The sequence below is a fragment of the Berghia stephanieae genome, chromosome 2 (genome assembly GCF_034508935.2).
Source record: "Berghia stephanieae isolate SIO BIC M18660-M18661 chromosome 2, UCSD_Bste_1.3, whole genome shotgun sequence".
NCBI lineage: Eukaryota > Metazoa > Mollusca > Gastropoda > Nudibranchia > Aeolidiidae > Berghia > Berghia stephanieae.
The window spans coordinates 87,021,531-87,043,103 of NC_088361.1; the positions used below are offsets into that span (position 1 = coordinate 87,021,531).

General features: G+C 34.9%; 1 protein-coding gene across 2 annotated transcripts; it reads right to left on the bottom strand.

The window, feature by feature from the left end:
• Nucleotides 1–2,776: 2,776 nt before the first annotated feature.
• On the bottom strand, nucleotides 2,777–15,919 carry LOC144965740 (uncharacterized). Of its 2 annotated transcripts, none has more exons than XM_078901385.1 (7): nucleotides 14,902–15,919; nucleotides 14,133–14,293; nucleotides 13,011–13,056; nucleotides 9,846–9,974; nucleotides 8,120–8,409; nucleotides 5,562–5,745; nucleotides 2,777–3,134 (listed from the first exon to the last, which is right to left on the bottom strand). In XM_078901385.1, exons 1-7 carry the CDS (start codon nucleotides 15,785–15,787, stop codon nucleotides 2,914–2,916), a joined length of 1,917 nt encoding a protein of 638 aa, XP_078757511.1. In that variant the 5' UTR covers nucleotides 15,788–15,919; the 3' UTR covers nucleotides 2,777–2,913. The 2 variants fall into 2 exon arrangements, with proteins under 2 accessions (XP_078757511.1, XP_078757510.1); XM_078901384.1 differs by having other exon boundaries at nucleotides 9,789–9,974.
• Between the last annotated feature and the right edge of the window lie 5,654 nt (nucleotides 15,920–21,573).

Consider the following 21,573-nt stretch of genomic DNA (forward strand, 5'->3'; position numbering starts at 1 on the left):
AGGTTGGTATGCATATTCAGCATACTCGAGCACAAAAAATTATAAACACATCCTAACATCCAACATTGTTTTGTTTAAAGTAAATAATAAATAAGGTCAAATGTTTAAAAATATGTGACCTTAAACGGCTTGTTTGGGTTGATTTTGATGCTAAAAATTGTATTTATACTAAAAAATATGAGACTTGGATAAAGTTTATGTAATGAGGAAAATTTATCAAAACTCCTAAAGTGGCAAAAACTAAAATGCACATTTAATTTTAACTTGAAATTCAGATTTTGGAATCTGGTTCTCCTCGACATAACACCGGTTTGAGTTGATTGGTCACATATAAATCATATAGTAGACTGGATTTGTTTCTTTTTTTTTAGTTTTTAAATGGTTTTACAGCGCTTGCAACTGCAACACATGTAGGTCATATCAATAAAAAGGAAGAAAATAGAATAGTAAAACGTTCTAGAATTACAATTAAAGCACCCGAGAAAAAGTAAGACAAAGGAAAATTGGTTCAAATAGGTAACAGATGTAGATTCCAAGAGCACACTATTAGTATACTTAGTTTGAGATCACCTAAATGTCTCATCCTGACACAAGCACAGGATCCAACTAAGAAGAATACACTCAAATGTTTACAAGATATGTTCAAAAAAATATATAGATAACTATAAACACATAACAGAGAGATGATTTACAAGGAAAAAAATATCACCTCCCAAAACCAACACGATACATTTGACTGCTTCCCTCTCAGCCAAGGACCAGGACAACACCAAGTATAATCCCATTCCAAGACAAAGACAGAAAGCAACTCAGAAACCAGATATAGGGGGATAGAAGACACAGCAAGTGACCTCCTCCCCACCGTGGGAGGTCAAATACCCCGCCTGGGTAGACTGGATTGACTAGATATTAGAAAATTAAACCAAAGTAGAAAGACTCGAGGGATTGAAGACTCGATATAAAGAATAAAATTGAAGTACTTTTGCGAGTTCCATTCATAACAATCAAAATAAATAAATAAATAAAATTAAAGAAGAATATTACAAAATAAGAGCCAACTTTTATAAACAAATAAAAAAGAAAGAGAGAGAGACAGAAAAAAATTTTGTGCCTCAAAAAATTAGAGATTATTTCAAAATTTGAAAGGGTTGTTTGAATATAAGAAATAAACTTCTTGAAAGTATTTTCTAAAAAAATAAAAAGTTTCAGTATCTGGACTGAGAGTTTAAATTACATATTGCTGAGAATATCACATCACATCATCATCACATGGGTAACAATAATGAAAAACAGGAAAGAAAATATTCGATAAACTTTTAAAAGAATTATTTGTTTAAATTGTGCACCACATATCAGTCCTTCAACATGATGATAGTGTAATATTTTTGACAAATTAAAATATAACAATAAAAATGAGTTAAAACACTATCTTCACAAAGGCTACTATTTCTGTCTGGTTTCTTTTTAGAGGTTTGATAGCGCTTGCAACACTTTAAGTTCAGTTCAGCGCCACTAAAAAGGGAATGATACCGCAACAAAATTTAAAGTTCTCAACACCGAGTTATAAGTAAAATAAAAATCAGTTTATTCAACCCATTGGGGAAATTTGTCTGTAGGGTCTATTCCAGGGGAAGACTGGAATAACCGAGGTGTCAGCCGCAGTGCAGCGCCGCAAATTGGGCTAGGTGACTTGCTCAAGGCTAAACAACACAGCGGCGAGTGATCAAACTCAGTACCTTTCGGGTACGGAGCAAAGACTGTACCATTGAGCCACGCTGCCCCTCTGTACAATGCTGTCTGATTAAAATTAGTACCTCAGGACTGTAAAAATTTGTTGAACTTGAGTAAAGTTTACTTCATCCCTTTTCTAGGTAACAAAATTGTGAGATATCATAGCTACTTGGCAATGCACTGATAGACAATTTATCTCACCGACAGAGACAGTGGACAATTTTGCACTGCAGTGAGTGATTAACACCAGCATGCAGGATGTTCACACAAACATTTCAAAACCACTCTCCCCCCTCAACCTCTCAAACTGAAAAAGGAAATTCTATCATCTCCGCTACACCACTCCGACTTTCAGTTAAAGGTGCTGACACAGTAATCAGAAAGTTGATAATTAAAAAAAAAAAAAAGGAAAAACAAATGGGGCATCATCGAAGGCATTGATTACAATAATTAGAAATTCATTTACAATAATAAAGAAAGGTGGGGAGGGACCACCGTCGAGTGTAACTCGAGCTAGAATTGTGTATATGATTTGTAAAATGAAATGTAAATTTGTATTATTTAATAAATATATTTAATATATGATTTTTTCCCCTTCTTTCAATGACAAATTCTCTAAATCAAAGAAAAATGCGTGGAAGAGATTAAATGATTTTTAAGAACTTTAAAATTATGGATTTTGTCATACTGAATGCTCTACAATAAACTGAAAGACAGGGGTATGTTTTTAAAAAATAAATTTTTAAAATTTTGTGAAATAAATTGTCCTTCACATTAAAAAAAAATTAGATGTAAAATAAAGAAAAAAGAGGGAAAAAAATTGAACGAAAAACTTCAAACGAAGATCAGCATTCGCATATCAAATTACATGTTTACACTATACAATATTTGAATAAAAAGTGAATATAACAACTCTGGTTAAATAATGACAAATTGCACCAAATGGAACACGTGTGGGTCCAAAATATACTTTTCATTATACTCACAGTCAGTATTAAAACCGTACAATAAACATTATAAGAATCATATTGCAGTCACACCACATTTAGATTACCGTTTTCCTCTTTTAAAATCGATTAACAGGTAATAGTAATATACAAAATTCAAACAGGACCAACAGTAATTTCTTTTTTTTTTTTTTTTTTTAACTTAAAAACAATTTAACATTTCAAACTGGTATCATCAGATAACATAAACTTTCTCCAATGCTAAATTAGTCTCCCTGCAGATTGGACAGCTCTTTCCGTACAACCTGGCAGCACAAGAATCACAGCAGCACAAATGTTTACACGGCAGAAACACAACCTGGGCCTTGCTGCTCAGACAAACCTTGCAACTGGCAACAGGGAACTCTTCAACTTCGGAGGCAGAGGTTTCAGCTTCTGTCTCTGTTACCAGTGCTTCTGTTCAGAGTAAAATGATATGAAATTATTAATAATGGACACTGTTATAATTAGAAAATATTTCTGTCACAGGAGCACATAATTATTTTGATAAAGAACAACAAATCAGGAACTTAATTGAAGATATGATGATGATGATGATGATGATGATGATGATGATGATGATGATGATGATGTTGATGCTGATGAATGTGGTGATGATGATGATGATGATGGTGGTGGTGGTAATGATGATGATGATCATACTTTCGTTTTCACATTGACTTGTGTCAACATAAAACATATTTTGATGGGCTAAAGTGTTGATTTATGGTGTAGAGGTATGTCCCTCATCTTTAACTTTAAATCGGTAGGTCCCGGGTTCAAGTCCAAATTTTGGTGGCACAAAGAGGAGTACTTGGAAAAAGCTCTTTACTCATATTCTCTCATTGAACTCAGGGGTAAAATAAGTACCTGCTTGTTAACAACGTTGTCTTAGCCAATAAAATAAAATTGTAATATTGCCTTTTAGGTGTCATGTTTTGTCCTACATGTTAAGTGTTGCTGTTGGCTATAGGGACCCCCTTGTAAAGCACTTTGAGCATATTTAGTGGATATTACACTCTATGAATTCTATTTTTTTTTTGGGTTATTTCTTTTTTAAAAGCAACCATTGATTAGTGGTTTTAATAGTAAGACTTGATGAAAAAAAAAATCTAGCACATTTTAGTGAGTAAATCACTTCCTATTAACAAGCAAATAATAAGCAAATCTCCTGACTTTTGATATTACCACTTTTATTGTACAGTAAAAATAGAATAAACCGAAAATGTTAATGTTAATCAACAAAAAGCGAAAGCCACTAAGATCAAATTATCGTTAAACTGAAAAGAAATTGCTGAATAACCTTACAAAGAGCTGTTACCTAATGAGTTCAATTGTATTTATTAAACACCCATCACCATAGCCCACTAGAGATTAGGCACTTGCCCATCACGCACCTTTGGTTGAAACCACAGCCTCTTCACTTCGCCACCAACTCACCCTGCCCACACAAGTCCTTATTCGTCTCTGTCCGCCTCTCTAATCATCTACCCCCCCCCCTCCCAACCATTACCCAATACACACTCCACTTCACCACCCTAACCACACCAATCAACAATGCCATATTCTCCTCTGTCGGCCTCTTTATACCCCCCTCCCAACCAATCCCACCCATTCTTACTTGATGATGGCAAGAGCACAGTTTTACTGGGTGAGATCAGTAATGTTGTAACTCTCTCATTATGACGTTGGAGTCTTATTAAGTCAATGGCATTTTTATGGAGTTACAACATTATTGCTCTCACTCATCGAATGTCTCTATAACATCTATTCTTGTTAGTGTGTACACACACACAAATATCCCCTACTCACACACACACACATACCCTACACTACTTCACCACAAAGTGACTAAGTTTTATTTGATCCGAAGTATAGTGTGACAATGGGATGAAATAATAGAAGGTTCTGGGTGTCTTTGATCGAAGGGTGTGAACGTTGCGTGGATACCCATCATCTTGTTGCTTCACACTTCACTCTATTCTGAGCCTTTGGCGTATCAACAGCTCTCGGATTTCTCTTCACCTCATTATCATCAAGAACTGTATTTCTAGTAGGTATTAACACTAATTGCAAACTTCCTAAATGTTGGTTTTGTTTTGTTTTTGTTGTTTGTTTGAGGGGTTTTTTTATACTGTAATCCATTCCACATAATAAATTTATTGCTTGTAAATAAAAATAGAATAAACCAATTTATGAAAAAAAATAAAATAAATAAACCAAAAAAAAACCCAAACAAAACAAAAACGAAAACAAAACAAAACAAAACAAAAAAAAAACCCCAACAAAACCAATAAATAAAGAATGGCATACTGATGTGGTGCTCAACATGAGATAATGAGGCAACCAAATGTATCAACTATGATTTTGAGTTAGAGCGAGTCGTGTCCCTTGAAAATCCCGATAACTTAAAGTTATCAGTATTCAAATTTGCAAGCATTGTAATTGTTGTGTTTTGGAAAGACAACAAAATATTATGGAATCATTCAACCCGATAGCAGTCAGTGAATTTTGAGAGCATTTATGACAGAATAGAAATATATAATATTCAAATATATTGCAATAATGTTGTCATACAGACATGGACATCATAATATAGCTTAAATAAGAAAATTAGTGAGCAAAGAGTGCATCCTTCTCTTGGACATACCACTCCGATATCATATTCGTAAAAGTAATATTTTTAACAGTGGCTTGACGAATCATAACGAATTAATCGGTAACTATAATCAATATAAACTATTCACAAAGGGGAGCAACTCTTTCTTTAGAGTGACTCATAAGTATAAGTCTGTTACACCAATTATCGTCTCCACTTTTGAATAGACGTGAAAAGGTACTCACTGAAAGATTGCAATGCATTAGCATCTGTTTTCAAAATAGCCATTAAAGATTCAACATGTCGATTTAGATCGGCAACTTCTTTGTTCTTCAGTTCAAGCATCATGTCTTTCCGTTCCATCATCTCCCTGCTCTGTACAATGAGCGCATCTTTCTGTTCAATAAGCTCATCTCTCTGTCGCAAGGTCTGATAAAAAAATAAAATGAGAAATTGATTAAAGGGAGTCTTTTCAATGTATGACATACCTGGTCTCAGAGATAAAAAGTCAGCTTTGTGAAATTTGCTGAAACCAGTACATTAAACATAGGGAGAAAAACATGTTAAACATGGGAAAATAGTTAATATAAATAAGATTTTAAATCACCTCAAAAGAAGAACAAACAGGCATACTTGAGAGGTGGAAATATGTTATATATTTATCACTCTTGCCTTTTAGCTGCAGAGGCACATTCAAGGCTGCTGTCTATCAGAACCGGAATTAAATCTGGCGTCTCTTAATTTCCAGAATTCCCACAATTTCAGGAAAAGTTGCATCTCTTGAGTTTTACGTCACAGAAAGATAATCAAATGAGCATGATGCTTTAACCAGTTAATTGCCGGACTCTGGAAAAATATGTATTTAAAAATTTGGTCAGAAAGCTTGTCCTTCATATATCGATCGTTTTAAATTACCCTCATCATAACAAAAACTTTCAAACCTGGGACGTTGCAAATTTTTATCTGTTTCAAGGTGACCTCTGAAATGGTTGCATTGCACTATTTCTAAGGTCCAACTAAAATTTTACCCCAAAACATGTTTTTAATGTGTCTGTGTGTGTGTGTGTGTGTGTGTGTGTGAGTGTGGGGTGGGGGGAGCTTTTGTTTATGTTGAAACTGAAATGTTGAATTTTTAATGTAATGCTTGAATTTTTAATGTAATGCTGTATGTGTCCAAAGTCATAAACATTCCTTAATAAGATTGTAAAAAAATTGTGCCAAAATCTTTTCAAAAGTCTGAATCTCTTTTAATCATCGAGGAATGTGTTATGTAATATATCTTATTTGCCATCATTCAACCTAAGTTTTAAATTTACACAATGGAACACGGATACAACGGGGTAGGGGGACTAACAAAAAATCCCTGTTGTAGCCGAGTCCCATTATATCCATGCAATTTGAAGAGAAGCAATATTGAGGGAAGTAAAAAATACAGACAAGGAACACATTATGAGTTACCTCCCTAAGAAATGAATCGACGACATGATTGTGACCTTCAATCCTGTAACCCCTTCCCCTGAAATCACGATAACTCACCCCCTCTTCCACTTACTTCAGGACACAAGGCGGGTTGGAACAATGCAAAGGTTAATTCTACCTTCCTCCTTTCCAACTGGGCCACTGAGAACCACTAAACTCAAGTTACGCACAGTCTTAGCCTCAGGCTTCACATAGAGCTTCATCATCTCATTTCTCATTGGGCATAGTTACCGAATCAGTCAAGAGACGCATACCCCTCACTAGGCCTGAGTGTATTGACGTGTTAATTGGTCAGTCACGTGTCTCTAACTAGACTTTTATTGCGTTGTCGTGGATACACAAAGTACACAGAGAAATGTCAATGGTACACACACTAACTGCAGTTCGCCCACTCCCACCTCATTTCCGTTCCCTATAAGTTATTTGTGTCATGAGTGCCTTGTTCTTTTATTCTCGAGTACATACTTTTTCTCAACTGGGTGCTAAACTTTTAACTCACACCCTGCTGTCGCTGTGTTCCGATAAATATTTCCCAGTTATAGCCATGCATGATGTTTATGAATTATATACGCAGTAGAATGGGGGTTTAAAAATTTCCCGTTGTACCCTATCACCAATTACAATTGTGGCCGTTGTACACGAGCTGAACTGTATTTACATCTTAATCTATAAGCAATTGCACAGTATTTAAAAAATTCTTGATGAGGCAGTAGGAACGGTGATAGGGAAGCCCTAAACTTTTATTTTTTTATGGGGAAAAATCAAGCAAGGCAATTATAGGTTAAGCAAACAGCTTCTGATAAACTCCTTTCTTCAGCCGGAATAATTTGTATTTAAGGGTTTTATGATGTTTATCAGAGCCAGTAAAAATGGGATAGTCAAAAAATTCTAAAATTGCAATTGAAGTACCCAAGATAAAGTAAGACAAAGAGGTTTGAGATTACCTAAAAGTCTCACCTAGACACCAGCACAGGATCCCACTAAGAGGAACTTACTCAAATATTTACATGATATGTTCAAAATAAAAATATAATGATCAGTATATAATAAAGAGATAGTTTACAAAGAAAAAATATCACCTCCCAAAACTTTCAATATACATTTAACTGGTTCCCTTTCAGCCAAGGACTCCTGCAAGGGCCAGGACAAAACCAATTAATTTCAATCCAAGCAAAGACAGACAGCAACTCAGAAAACAGATATAGGGGGATAGAAAACACAGCAAGCGACTTCCTGCCCACCATGGGAGGTCAATAGACCCTACCCAGTCACCTGGAAAAAATCATATGAAGAAGAAAAATAAGATGAAGGTATTTATACATACTTCTTTGTGTTCTCGAATCTGTCCCATGAACTTTTGCTCTAGCTCTGTCCTCAATTTCACATCTCTCCATTCGATTGTGTCTTTAGCTCTAGCAAGCTCTGTTTGGGTAGCTCTTAATTTCCTTTCATAAAACGATTCCTTTTTTTTACTTTGTTCAATGTCACTTTCCTTGGCTTTTATGACTCTATCTTTGATGATTAATTCTTGTCTTTGCTGACAAACTTGTATGTAACTCTGATCTGCAGCTTTAAGTGTTCCTAATAATAGATCAGTGTTAGGGTACCTGCCATCTGGGAGAAATAATAACAATAATAATAAAAATAATAATAATAATAATAATAATAATAATAATAATAATAATAATAATAATAATAATAATAATAATAATAATAATAGTAATAATAATAGTAATAATAATAATAATAATAATAATAATAATAATAATAATAATAATAATAATCATCATCATCATCATCATAATAATAAAAATATTAATAATTAAAAATAATAATAATAATAATAATAATAATAATAATAATAATAATAATAATAATAATAATAATATAATAATAATAATAATAATAATAATAATAATAAAAATAATAATAATATAGCATAGCATTTGTTGAGCACTTTCTCATAAAACAAACATGTGCTCAAGGTGTTTTATAAAAAGATGTTCTGACACAAAGCAAGAATTTCTCTGAAAAGAATTTCATGAAAGGGGTGGGGGGTTAGAATAAAAATTTTAACTGAACATGGAATCGATACCATCCCCCTTGCATGTGGAGCTAGCGAGTGCTCCACTGACTAAGCTAAATGTGTCCCCTTAATATTACATGGTTTATTTTATTTGTTATATGCAAATGTTGCCGCTCGAAGCTCAAAGCAGAAATAAAAAACAATGTCAAATTAAATGTAAGCTTCAATTTAATAAACCAAAACAGATAATGTGAACGTTTAGGGTTTCCCCTTTATCAACAAAACACGATGAATGAAACACTACAGACGAATAGTCTGTATTTTATTTATTAGAGTATATTTCAAACAGAAATTCATGATCATTAACAAAATTGTAGCCAATTGTGAGGGTATGGAAAAAAATCTTATCTATTTCTGGATATTCATTATTACTTGGAACAGGCACACTAAAATTGGGATAAGTCCTATCTACCACATTCAGAATCAGTTATTTCATATCCCTATTTTACATCGCATTTCAATTTTTGTGGGGTTTTTTTTTTTTTGTTATTGTTTTTTATTTTTATTTTTTTGGGGGGGGGGGGGGGGGGGGCAGGGGGTGGTTTACTGTAACTTATTGATATCTCTTTGTTTGATAAATCAGGTCCATAGAAATAATTAATTATATTGATATTATGAGGGCCGGAGGTCGTAGGCCAAATGTGACCACCTCTACCAGATAAAATGGTTGAGATGAACCTGTGGCTGAAATAAAGTTTTAAGATTCAACGTCTGAATAAAAAAAATAAAATGTGATAAAACATGCTTGCTTTTAATGAGCAGAATCCATATTGCAATGAATAAATGGTCTCACATTTCACAACGACTTAAAAAAATTTTAGCATCTGGTTCAGCCCATCAAAATACCAGATTGGTGGGACTAGAGGGTCACATATTTATCATAGACTTTCAGGGTTAAAGAACTCACTAGAAAGGACAAAGAAGTTGCTAACAGCATTAGCAATCTTCTGTATGGTGTACTGACATGTAGCTGCCTTGATTGCGTCGAAATCCAAGTGTGGGGATCCAACCTGAGATGAAGGTGACGATGAAACTATTGACGATGATGATGATGTTGTGGAACCTGTGGATGATTCACTGTCTGAACTGTCATCTGGATTTGAATAAAAAATGTTTAATTATTATCTTCAATAAATAAATAAATATATACATTTATAAAGACAAATCATCAGAAATAAAGAAGAAAGTAATGCTGAGCTGGCTTAAGCTGCAATTTTCATGAAGCTTATGGAAATAAAATGTGTGCTGACTGTAAAAGCAATTTCCAAAACAGTGACAGACACAGATTATCAACCGAATGTTTTTACAATCCTTGCTCATCCCCTGAATAAATAGGCACAGCATTTTTCTTTTTAAAAAAACAAAACAAAAGAAGGTTTATACAGCGCAAATTTCAGAGGAAATTATGGAGTGAGATGGAGAAATGGATATAACATTAAACTTCGATCCTGGGTTCAAACTTAACTGCGACATCTCTTTTTTTTTTTCCCTTGAGCAAGAAATTTATCCCCTTCTGCCAACTTTGTAATGTTGCGCTGCAGCTAACACTAAAGTCATCTCTGTCTTTTTTGGATACAGACCCTACAGACAATTTCCCACCAAAACGAATAAAGGGAATTTTATTTAATTTACTATTTCGTATTTAGACACAAGAGCATAGATTTTTTTTTTCTTTCTTCAATTTCTCAAGAATGGATCAATATAAATTTGAAATATGATTGATCAAGACAAGCAGGTATTTTATCGAGACAGACCCTAAAGAAAATTTTCCATCAAGATTATAAAAAGGAATTTTATCTACAGTGGACTCCGGATAAGACGATGCCCAGGGGAACCGAGAAAAAAGTCGACTTATCCGAAAATCAACTTAACCGGAGTGTAACCAAATGAGCAAAAACGCACGTGAACAAAGCAAACCAAGCTAGAATAAGTATGTCCCTTCATATCGCGCGGTCTCTGTAGTGGTCATGAGAGGCTCCTACCCTCAATAGCCCCATAGAGGAATCAGAATACATCAAAATCGGAATTTGAGATAAAAAAGCGGAATCTACTTACTGTTATTGACTATGACATGCTTTGCAACAGAAAATGTAATAGACAATCCAAAAGTACTCAAATGATAAAATTTAAAATGTGTAAAAATGTACAGATTGTGTAAAGACTAAGAATGGGGTCAAATAATAATAGAGAACACACAGGTCCTGGTCTTCTGAGAGCAAAGCATTGAATGGATGGATATAACCTTGTCAGGACCCTCCTCCACCCCCCCCCCCCCCCCCACACACACACCTAATCAAACAAACTCTCGTGCCGGTACACACACACACACACACACACGCACACAAGGCTAAAATTAAATAGGGAAAGAAGCTGACCCTACTCAATAATATTATTACCGAATGAAGCCAACATATAATATTACCAAGGTCATTGACCTCAAAAATTGGAGTCGACATAATAATAATAATACTTTGGTCAACCCCCCTCCCAAACATATAAATATAATACTATCCAACATCAGCAGCACACACTTTGAAGGGACTAATCAGACACACAAAATGTGTGTTGATTGACCATAGGAGATGCTGACGAAATAAGCCATAACTCACTTTTTTTTCACTAGAGATTTTTTTTTTTTAATTTTCCTGGATTGGAAAGCGGAATTTTTGCCTTGAATGTGGGATGTATACCAATTAAGCGAAATTATTCCGCGAAAAGCGGAAGGGTAGGAGCGTCTAGGTCAAGGTCATGCTTCTTGTAAATCGAGACAGAAATAGCTGGTACTGGTATGCCAATTTCCTATGCGATGATTTTCTGTGGCATACCAGACTTTCCAAATGCATCGAATTTTCCTTTTCCGCGATAGGTTTGCCATTGTAGTTGTAGACTTGACTTGAATTCTTTATAACATTGATACAAAGAGGGCCATTACATAGGATGGCCTGGGATTAGAACCAAAAATAATCTTGAACTTGCGACAATGTAAAATTTGAGATGGAGAAATTAAAGTTATTCAATACTGCTTATGTACATTGAACACGGACGTCAGGCAAAGCACCTACATCACATCGATGTGCGCCAATCGTTCGCGGATATTCTTAACCACTTAAAATTCTTACTGGTAGCTTTTTTAACCAATGGAAATACTTGTTTAATTGTGATTTTATTGTTGTCATGAGTGATAAGAACATCGACTTAAGCGACATCGACTTATGTGGAGTTTTTTTTTTTTTTACTAATGTTATATAGGAAGAAGGGGGAGGGACCAAGAAAAAAAATCGACTTGGGTAAAAATCGACTTAGGCAACGTCGACGTATCCAGAGTGCACTGTATTTTATTGTATTTAAACAGAAGTGCCTACTTCATTTTTTTTTCTTCCGCCTCTCAATAATGGAACAATGTAAATTTGAAATGGGATAGAACAGACATGGAACCTGTAAGGAGCAAATACAATTTTTCAGACAAAGACAGAGCTGCTTCTAAACCAAGGGGGGACTTCCAATTTTTATGTAGTTATCTCAAAGGTGAGGAAAATATGTGCAAATTGTCTTCCCTAAGGGTATGCCATTGAGGTGTCGAGTTGCTAACTCTACGTCCTGGACTAGCATATGTTGTGTTGTAAAGCAGTAACTGTGCCTCAACACCACAATGTTTTATACAGCTGTACTTTGCACCAAAAAAACAACACATCTTAAAAATTTTGGTCAGAAAAATCATTTCAAACCTGTAACTTCCTTGAAGCACGAGTTTTCTGGAAAACATTTATCAAATGTGTTTTTCTGAGTACGGCAGTATAATAAAGCTATGATATCCGAGAGGTAAAACTTAAACAAACAAGTGACAGCATCTTTTGAGGATTCTCCTGCAAATTGAAGTGGTGACTGTCTTTGACAGTTTCTCAGTCTCAATGATTAAAAAGCCACTTCGCACTTTGGTCTTCATCTGGCTATCTATCCAATCAAAAAAAGAAATGCAGGTTAGATTCGCATTTTAAGTATTTTCCATTTAAATCAAAAACATGATCATGTGAATCAAATACTACATTCTAATTATTATAAATATCAACTAAACTGAAAAAAAAAAAGAAAAAAGAAGAACAAAGAATTTTATCAAGTAGCAAAAACTTACAGGAATCATTGTGGCATTCTTCTTTGTACTCCACTTCCACTGTCAACTGTAGAAGTAAATTGAATTTGAATTGAGTCCAACAACTCTGCAACAGTTTATACCATTAAAAAAACCAACAAAAAAAAAACAATATTATGATAAGGTATCAAAACATATTACATAATTAAGCACTTTTGATCATTTTGGAATCAAAGGAAAAGACTATGATGTAAAAACGAATCAATTGAAAATCACCAATGGCTAAACAATACAATGCCATGTAGGAGCCATGAGACTTTGAGTGTTGATAGTTTGGTAGTCAATGACAAGATGGATAGTTAAAGTCACAAAACACTTATTATTTAATAATCTGCTCTATACAGATGTGAATTGAATGGAGTCGGAATCTATCCCATTTTCTATCGCGTGAAATGGACAATAGCAATTGCATTATCTTTTGGATAGGACGCTAGTCTATTGCAAAGTACTGATCTAACAGATCCAGCTACCTATTCACTGCTTGGTGGACAAGGGGATCAGAAAAAAAATCTCGACAAAACATGGGATCAATCTTGGTCCCCTTGCATGCGAGTGAGCGCTCCAGTAACTGGGCTACCAGGACCCCCTACCTGGTTATAGAGAGCATCATAAATTATAAAATTTTTATTGTAATTTCACACACTGACATGGGTCATGATTTTGTATTCATGCATATAACTAGTCATGATGCATTTTATTAAGCACAACTGAACATTTATATTGCGCAATATCCACCAAACATGCTCAAAGCGCTTTACAAGGGGTTCCTATCCAACAGCAACACTTAATTTGTAGGACGAGACATGATGCCTGTTAGACGATATAACAATTTTTTTCCTTCGACAGAGACAACACAGTTAACTACCAGGTACTCATTTAATACCTGAGTACAGTAAGACAATGTGAGTAAAGAGCCTTTTCGTGATCTCAACTATGAGCTGATCAGAGCAGGACTCGAACCCTGGACCTTCCAGCCAAAAGGTGAGTGTCATTTCACAAGACCGCATAACCAAACTAGTATCATCATTTTGTTGTTTTGCTTGTCTGTAGCTAATTATATATATATATATATATATATATCACTGCTTAGATTCAGTGTCATACCTGAACTCTTTGACACACGTCAACAAACTCCTGGCCTTTCAATTGCTGAACAAAGAAACAATCAGGTGAGGCCTTGGCATGCTGGGAACATGGATCAGTTCCTTTCGTCCATTGGCACAGGACGATACCACAGCTAAAACACTTCACACTATCTCTGAAACCTATTGAAAAAATAAGGGATCATCAATTATATCATTTTTAAAATAATTAAAGAGTAACATCTGTAAAGATGAATCTCGTATACATATACAGAACTGTGCATTCACAATAATAATAATAGTAATAATAATAATAATAATAATAATAATAATAATAAAAATAATAATAATATTATGATGATGATGATGATGATGATGATGATGATGATGATGATGATGATGATGATGATGAAATGATGAAGGGGAGGAGAAAAAATAAATAAAACGTATTCAATTCAATCTTAAAAGGTTTTAGATGATATTTTTTTTAATTGCTTCCAATGCAGTTCAGTTTTTGTTTTCTTTAGAATAGCCTTTTAAAATTCCGTTTTTATTAAATCTTAATGTGTTTTAAATCTGTTTTCCTTTATGAAGGAGTTTATTTAAGAAAAAAAAAAAAAGAAAAAAAAGACCATTGATTCTCCAAACAATAAAAAATAAATATGGTAAATGAAACTGAATTAACTCTAACTCAGAGAAAGTTTTATGCAATTTTATAGTACATCATTAAATTACATTATTATACAACAAATCAAAGAGTGGTACTTATTTCTCTAGTTGCAATAGGATACCTGTATAATAAAATCCGCATTCTGCCATTGTGACATCAGAAAAGTCAAGGGCTGATAAAGCTGCAGGCCATTGTTTAAAAGTCCCAATGCGATTTTCAATATTTTCATACTCTGGATGTTTAATAAGACAATCTGGAAAGTCCTTTTTGTCCTGAGAAACTTTTATACTCATTTCCTTCTGTTCTTTTTCTTTAATTTGTCTTTCTTCTTCGCATGAAATATTCCCTACATCATATTCTTTGACAAAGGGACAATTTGTACATTCCTGTTCGTGCCAAAATTCAAGTTCAATAAGTTTCATTGGGCGGTAATCTAATTCTTGATTACAGAAAACGCAAGCTGCATTCTGGGAATTTGAGTCAAATACAAAACCACATTTAGCAAAAACAGCTGCCTCTGCAGACGTTGGATCTTGAAAAGTCAGTAAGCGAAAACTTTCAAACAACATGAGAAAATCTCCTCGTTTAGGAACGAAAGGGTGTTGAATCTCTGGGTAATCCTCTATTTTGGATTCTAACATATCATAACTTGGAAAAAGCTGCCTCCTCACATTTCTGAGAGCATTTGTACGATTTTCTTTTTGGATGTTTCTGTTGTGAGAAGGTGGGGTATTGAGAAAGTGACAATTCGGGCTAAGTGTTCTATGCACAGCTAGAGGCCTTTCTCCTGACCACCCGCTATATTTCACCCCACATGTTTTACATCGTACTTCATCTGAAATACCTGTAGCGCTTTTACTTTCTGGAGTTCTTTCAAACCCTGCTTGAGCGAGTTTCGTTGGAAAATTCGAAAGTTGAAGTTGAAGATGAAAAGTACCGACTGTAGGAAAGAATGAATGTAAACAAGACAGTGAAGATGTCATGATGAAAATGTTGTTGTTATCCATTGTGTATATAGAGAAAGTCTTTGAAAAGCAGTGATAAAACAATGATTATAGTCACAATTTAGTACGGTATCTTTGAAAAGTCCCTCTTCAGTTTATTTTTACTTTGAGTTATCGGCCATGTTGTATATAAGTGGAGATAACTCTAAATTATCCTATGATTAGGGAATATTGCTCTTTTCATTCATTCGCCTTTATTTTAACCTAATTAATATTATTATTTTTTCTTTTAATGTTAATCTTCTCTCTATTGATAATTATCGCAGACTGTCATATGAATGAAAGTCTTGTTTACACCTCATGGTCTTTATTTTGATTAGGACGTTCGTGCGGCGTTGTTGTTCCGTTGTAGAACTATCGGCTTGTGACTTGTAAATTCCGGGTTCGAGTCTAACCGGAGGCAGTTTAAATTGAGTCCTTGGGAAATGCTCTTGACTCACATTCTCAAACCAAATTTAGGTGCAAGATGAGATCATAAACAGTAACGGTGTCGTCGTTGAAAAAAAATGAAATTGGTGTTTGACAACCGTCCTATGTGTCAAGTTTTTATCTCCCAAAAGATATAAAAAATCAATGCTTTGGAAATTATACAGAGGCGAATTTACAAAATTTCTCACCACAAGCAAGCGTCTCATCACTGGCTAAAAGGCTGGGTCCTGTCAACCTTCAGATTCGATGATCACGAGTCAAATTATACACCCTCCGTAAGATATATCACAAACGAATTGAAGTTGATTTCCCAGAAGCCACCAAGCACATCTCCAGACCGACTAGAGGACATGCATATCTGGTGACGATTCCCTCATCAAGATCAAATAAATGCCCACCTATATTCCTTTTACCCATCTTCTATTAGACTATGGAATCAGCTGTCACCTAATGCAACGACATTTGCCGGTCTTAATCTTTTTAACCTTTTGGTATCACTGTGTATTCAGTAACATGGTTCATTATACGACACGTTCAACTATTTGTTCATCTGTTTCTATTTAAAAATAAATAATAAAAAGAATAATTCATTTAAAAATCAAATGTAGTCTGGTCCTCAAACTTGGGATCTCTACGCAACGAAGAAGAAGAAGAAGAAGTGTTGCTGTTGTCTTGGATCCCTTGTAAGGAGCCTTGACAACAATGGATGGTGCGCCTCTTGCTAAACATTAACCAATCAGAATATTCCTGCCATTTACCCCGTTTCGTCCCCTTGACTATTTGTTTATTTCATGTATGAAAAGGCCTGGGATACCCTTAGTACATGTCAAACACACAATAGGTCAGGCTCAGTTAATGAGTATTTCTCACAATATTTTGACACACTGATAAAGGAATTGCATCGCAAAACCTGACGTCACAATGCATTTTTTTTTCAATCATCTGTGTAAAAATTTTGAGGGATGCTCAGGATCTGTGGGCTGTTTACTCCTGGTGATTGGCAAGCACTTCAGGTGGCTATGGGTCTTCGGTTTACGGTCAGCGGTTGATTTCAGGCCAAAATGTATTTTATTTTAAATTTTCCGAGTCAAAAATAAAACAACTTAAATGTTTATTCGACTAGTTTTTATAAAATATACGATAACTGACGTAATTTTCAAAAGAGTATGCACGGTATGTTGATTGAAGAACTGAAGGCTCATCAATTAATATATAATTGCACGGGACCAAGTAGGTCGCCGTCGTCAGCGACTTGCAATTCAAATACAATCGCGTTATACTGTTTCATTTCCATTTCTATAGACAGCATTTTTAATACTTTTATCAATTAACCCAAATAATTGTGCAGTATCGCTGTGGAAATGAGAAACAATGGGTTAAATTATCAAAACAATTCTTAGCGTACTAAACTCTTTCTTTCTAGTCCACCGTTTTCTCTTTTGGAAAATCTTGTTAGTTGGAATATTCGTTGTAGTAGGGGGGAATAGGCTAAAACCGTGCAAATTCGGGTTGAAAGCATGAAAATTTGCATGCAGGTTACCAAGACCCATTAAAAACCCATCTGCATAGTTCCACTCTGGCAATCAATCAAAACGTTTCAGTTTAAGGCCTTACATTTTCCCTATTACAGCTATATTAAACAAGGGAAATAACTGCGTAAATGCATACATTTTCTTCCTATTCATTGTATTCGGGAAAATTGGACTAAAGCCGTGCACATTGGGGTTGAAAGCATGAAAATTGGCATATAGGTAGCTAAGACACATATAGATGGCACCTGCTATAGAGCCACTCTCGCCATTTATTATAACAGTGCGTTTTTAGCACCTGTATTTTTCCCTATAAGCATTACTTATCCAAGGAAAATAACAACGAGAATACAATGTGCATTCAACAATTTAAATATATTGTTGACCCTTTATAGTAGCTAACAAATGGCTTCAGGTGGGAACAGTACAGACACTGGACGTTTCGGGGAAAACCCTTCGTCAGCAAAAGGAACGTTGAAAACACAAAACAAAATGTATTAGGAATTGTAGCGTGTGTATTCCTGGTCTTAATGTCGGGGGAGTGAATATTAATAATCTCCGCTATGCTGATGATACAGTGCTTATAGCAGAAACTGAACAAGATCAACAAGCCATTGTAGAAATAGTCAAAACTGAAAGTGAAAAGTTTGGCCTGCTCATGAATGTGAAAAAAAAAACAAAGACAATGCTATTTAGCAAGAGAAAAAACAATGGGAAAATATCAATTGAAATAGATGGAAAGATCATAGAGCAAGTAAAGTCATTCCAATATCTAGGAGCATTATTGACAGAAGATGGAAAATGCGATGCAGAAATCATCAGACGAATTGCATTGGCCAAGAGTAAATTTTCAAAAATGCATTCCCTAATCACATCCCACGACCTATCACTTACCACAAAAACACGTCTGGCAAAATGCCACATTTGGTCAACACTACTTTATGGATGTGAAACATGGTCTCTGACAAATACACTAGAAAATAAACTCAGAGCATTTGAGATGTGGACCTATAGAAGAATTGCAAGGGTATCCTGGAAGGAAAAGAAAACAAATCATCGAGTACTCCAAACTTTAGGAATAACATCAACAACGATCATTTCAACTATTAGAAAGAGGATAACCCGATATTTCGGCCACATCAGAAGGCACGAGTCACTACAGAAGACCATTGCAGAGGGAAAGATAGAAGGCAAGCATGGTCGAGGACGAAGAAGGACAAGCTGGCTTGGAAATGTCGCAGCGTACGTAGGAAGCCCCATAAATCAATGTGCGAAACTCGCAGATGAGAGAGAGAGAGCTGGCGAACCATGATCTCCAACGTCGTGTCCGACATGAAACATGGGTAAAGTAAAGGTAAAGTATTCCTGGATGGTTAAAGATTGAGACGTTAGCGTGGTGTTATCTAGGTGACATACTAAAAACTTCTCCCATCATTGTAATTGTATCTGAAAACATGCAAACGCATTCCTTTGTTAGCAATATGTAATATTCTTCCCCCTCTCTCTCTCTCTCTCTCTCTCTCTCTCTCTCTCTCTCTCTCTCTCTCTCTCTCTCTCTCTCTCTCTCTCTCTCTCTCTATCTATCTATCTATCTATTTATCCACGAATCAATCAATCTATCTATCTATCTATCTATCTATCTAATCTATCTATCTATCTATCTATCTATCTATCTATCTATCTATCTATCTATCTATCTATCTATCTATCTATCTATCTATATATATATATATATATATATATATATATATATATATATATATACTTTCTTTATTTTAAAGACCCAACAACATTCAATTATGAATTATGAGAATTTTATAAGGAGCCGGAGTTTATCCCGGTTTCTATAGCGTGAAACGGGCAATATCCATTGCTTGATACCATTTTCTTAGGAAGCTAGTCTATCGCAAAGTACTTTCCGCCACATATAACAGACCAATTACTGCTGGATGGACTGGGAGGTCAGGAAAAAAATTCGACTGCACCCGGGATCGAATCGGTCCCTGTCCGTGTGCTCTACCAACTGAACTATCTTGATCCCCAACTTTCATCAAGTCTGGCCAAAATAGTCTATAAAAACACGTAAAATGATTATTGCAGTATTTTTGGAAGGAAAAAACAATTAGTGGGAGGGAAAAGGAGCACTGTCTGTGTCAACACGGATGCCGACATTTAATCGAGCTGTATTCTATGAGTCTATTTTTATCTGTCCTTCTATATTAGTGTAGTTGAGTATAATTTGTAAATCAGATAAACAAAGATCTATATTATTATAGAATTCTGCATGATAGAAATCCCTCAAAACTAACTAAATTGAATAAGATTAACAATTAAACAATTTGGATAGTTCGTGAATCGAAAGTATAGTGAAAGGAAAACATCCGGTTCGACGCTAAAAATAACCACCAATGGGAATCCAAGGATGACGTAAAACAACATTGAGCCGCCTTGTTTTGAATGTTTGCATAACAAGAATGAACGAATTTTTTTGTCGTCCATTAAAAAATTTTCCAATCTTAGAAAGCTTGTATCTCAACTAATACTGATCTCTCAGAGTGGTTCTATAGCATAAATTACTGGATTTTTCATATTCTACAATATATGTAATTTTAATGCTTTCAACCATAATTTGCACAATTTAAGGTTGTTTTGTTTTTTTACCTAATTCCCTACTAATACCTAATTTCTACTATTGTGTGCATTTCCAAATTAAGCAATGATCTATAAAACAAAAACAATAGCGGTCATATTAATTTAAACTCGGAATCCAGAAAAACCGACGTGAACTTGAACATATTATTACTTTACATTCATTAGAAGGCTCAAAGCAACGCAACATTTTCTTCATTAGTCAAATATGAATCGGCATGTAGCTCAAGCCACACCAGCACATAGGCATGTTGAAACGATGAGTTAATTTATATTTTTACAATAAAGGTATACGTGAGGTAGTAGTGAGATATACACACATAAATACATGTCTGACATTCAAACTTGATTATGGGCATAATTTAACGTTGTTGTAATGGACAATATTTTGCGTCATTTTTTAAGATTTCCATTACAACAATGAGCCCATAAGGATTAGGATTATCAGACCTGCAAATAAATTCAAGTCGGGCAGTAGTTATAAGCTACAGGTGGCGCAATCCAGTTTTGATTGTTTGTTTTTTTTTAAATCATATTACAGGAGTAAAGAGCGAAAGGTGTACGTGAATGTATGTGCGGCTATGTAGTCTAGTGATATGACACTCGCATTCGGATCAAAAGGTCTTGGTTCGAGTCCTGCTCTGAGCGGCGCATAGTTGAGTCCTTGGAAAAGGCGCATAATTCACATTCTCTCTTTGTACTCAGGTCCAAATTGAGTACCTGGTCGTTAACAGCGTTGTCTTTGTCGAAAAAAAATAATAATAGTACTACGGCCTAACAGGCGGCATGTCTCGCCTTATTGATTGATTTATTTTGTTTTGTTTTGTTTTGTTTTGTTTTATACCAAATCTTGTCTTTACAAAGACACATGACACTTCTCATTTATATGTAGGGATCGTTATTTACTGAATTATTTCCCTTTAATACATGATAAGCATACACTTGATACATACCCATTATTTGCAGGTCTGACAGCCGAACGAAATTAACCAGTGTATTTTTGACCAATCAAAACATGGAAATTGTGACACACCTTCTCACGTTCTCGGACAAACATAGTTGGTTGTTTATAGATAGAACGACGTTGACGTCACTCATGTCTTTGTTATTGTGTTTTGCCATCCGCGTTTATGAGTAATTCTCACTAAACTGTATTAGTCAGACTATAAAAGTTCATGGTTA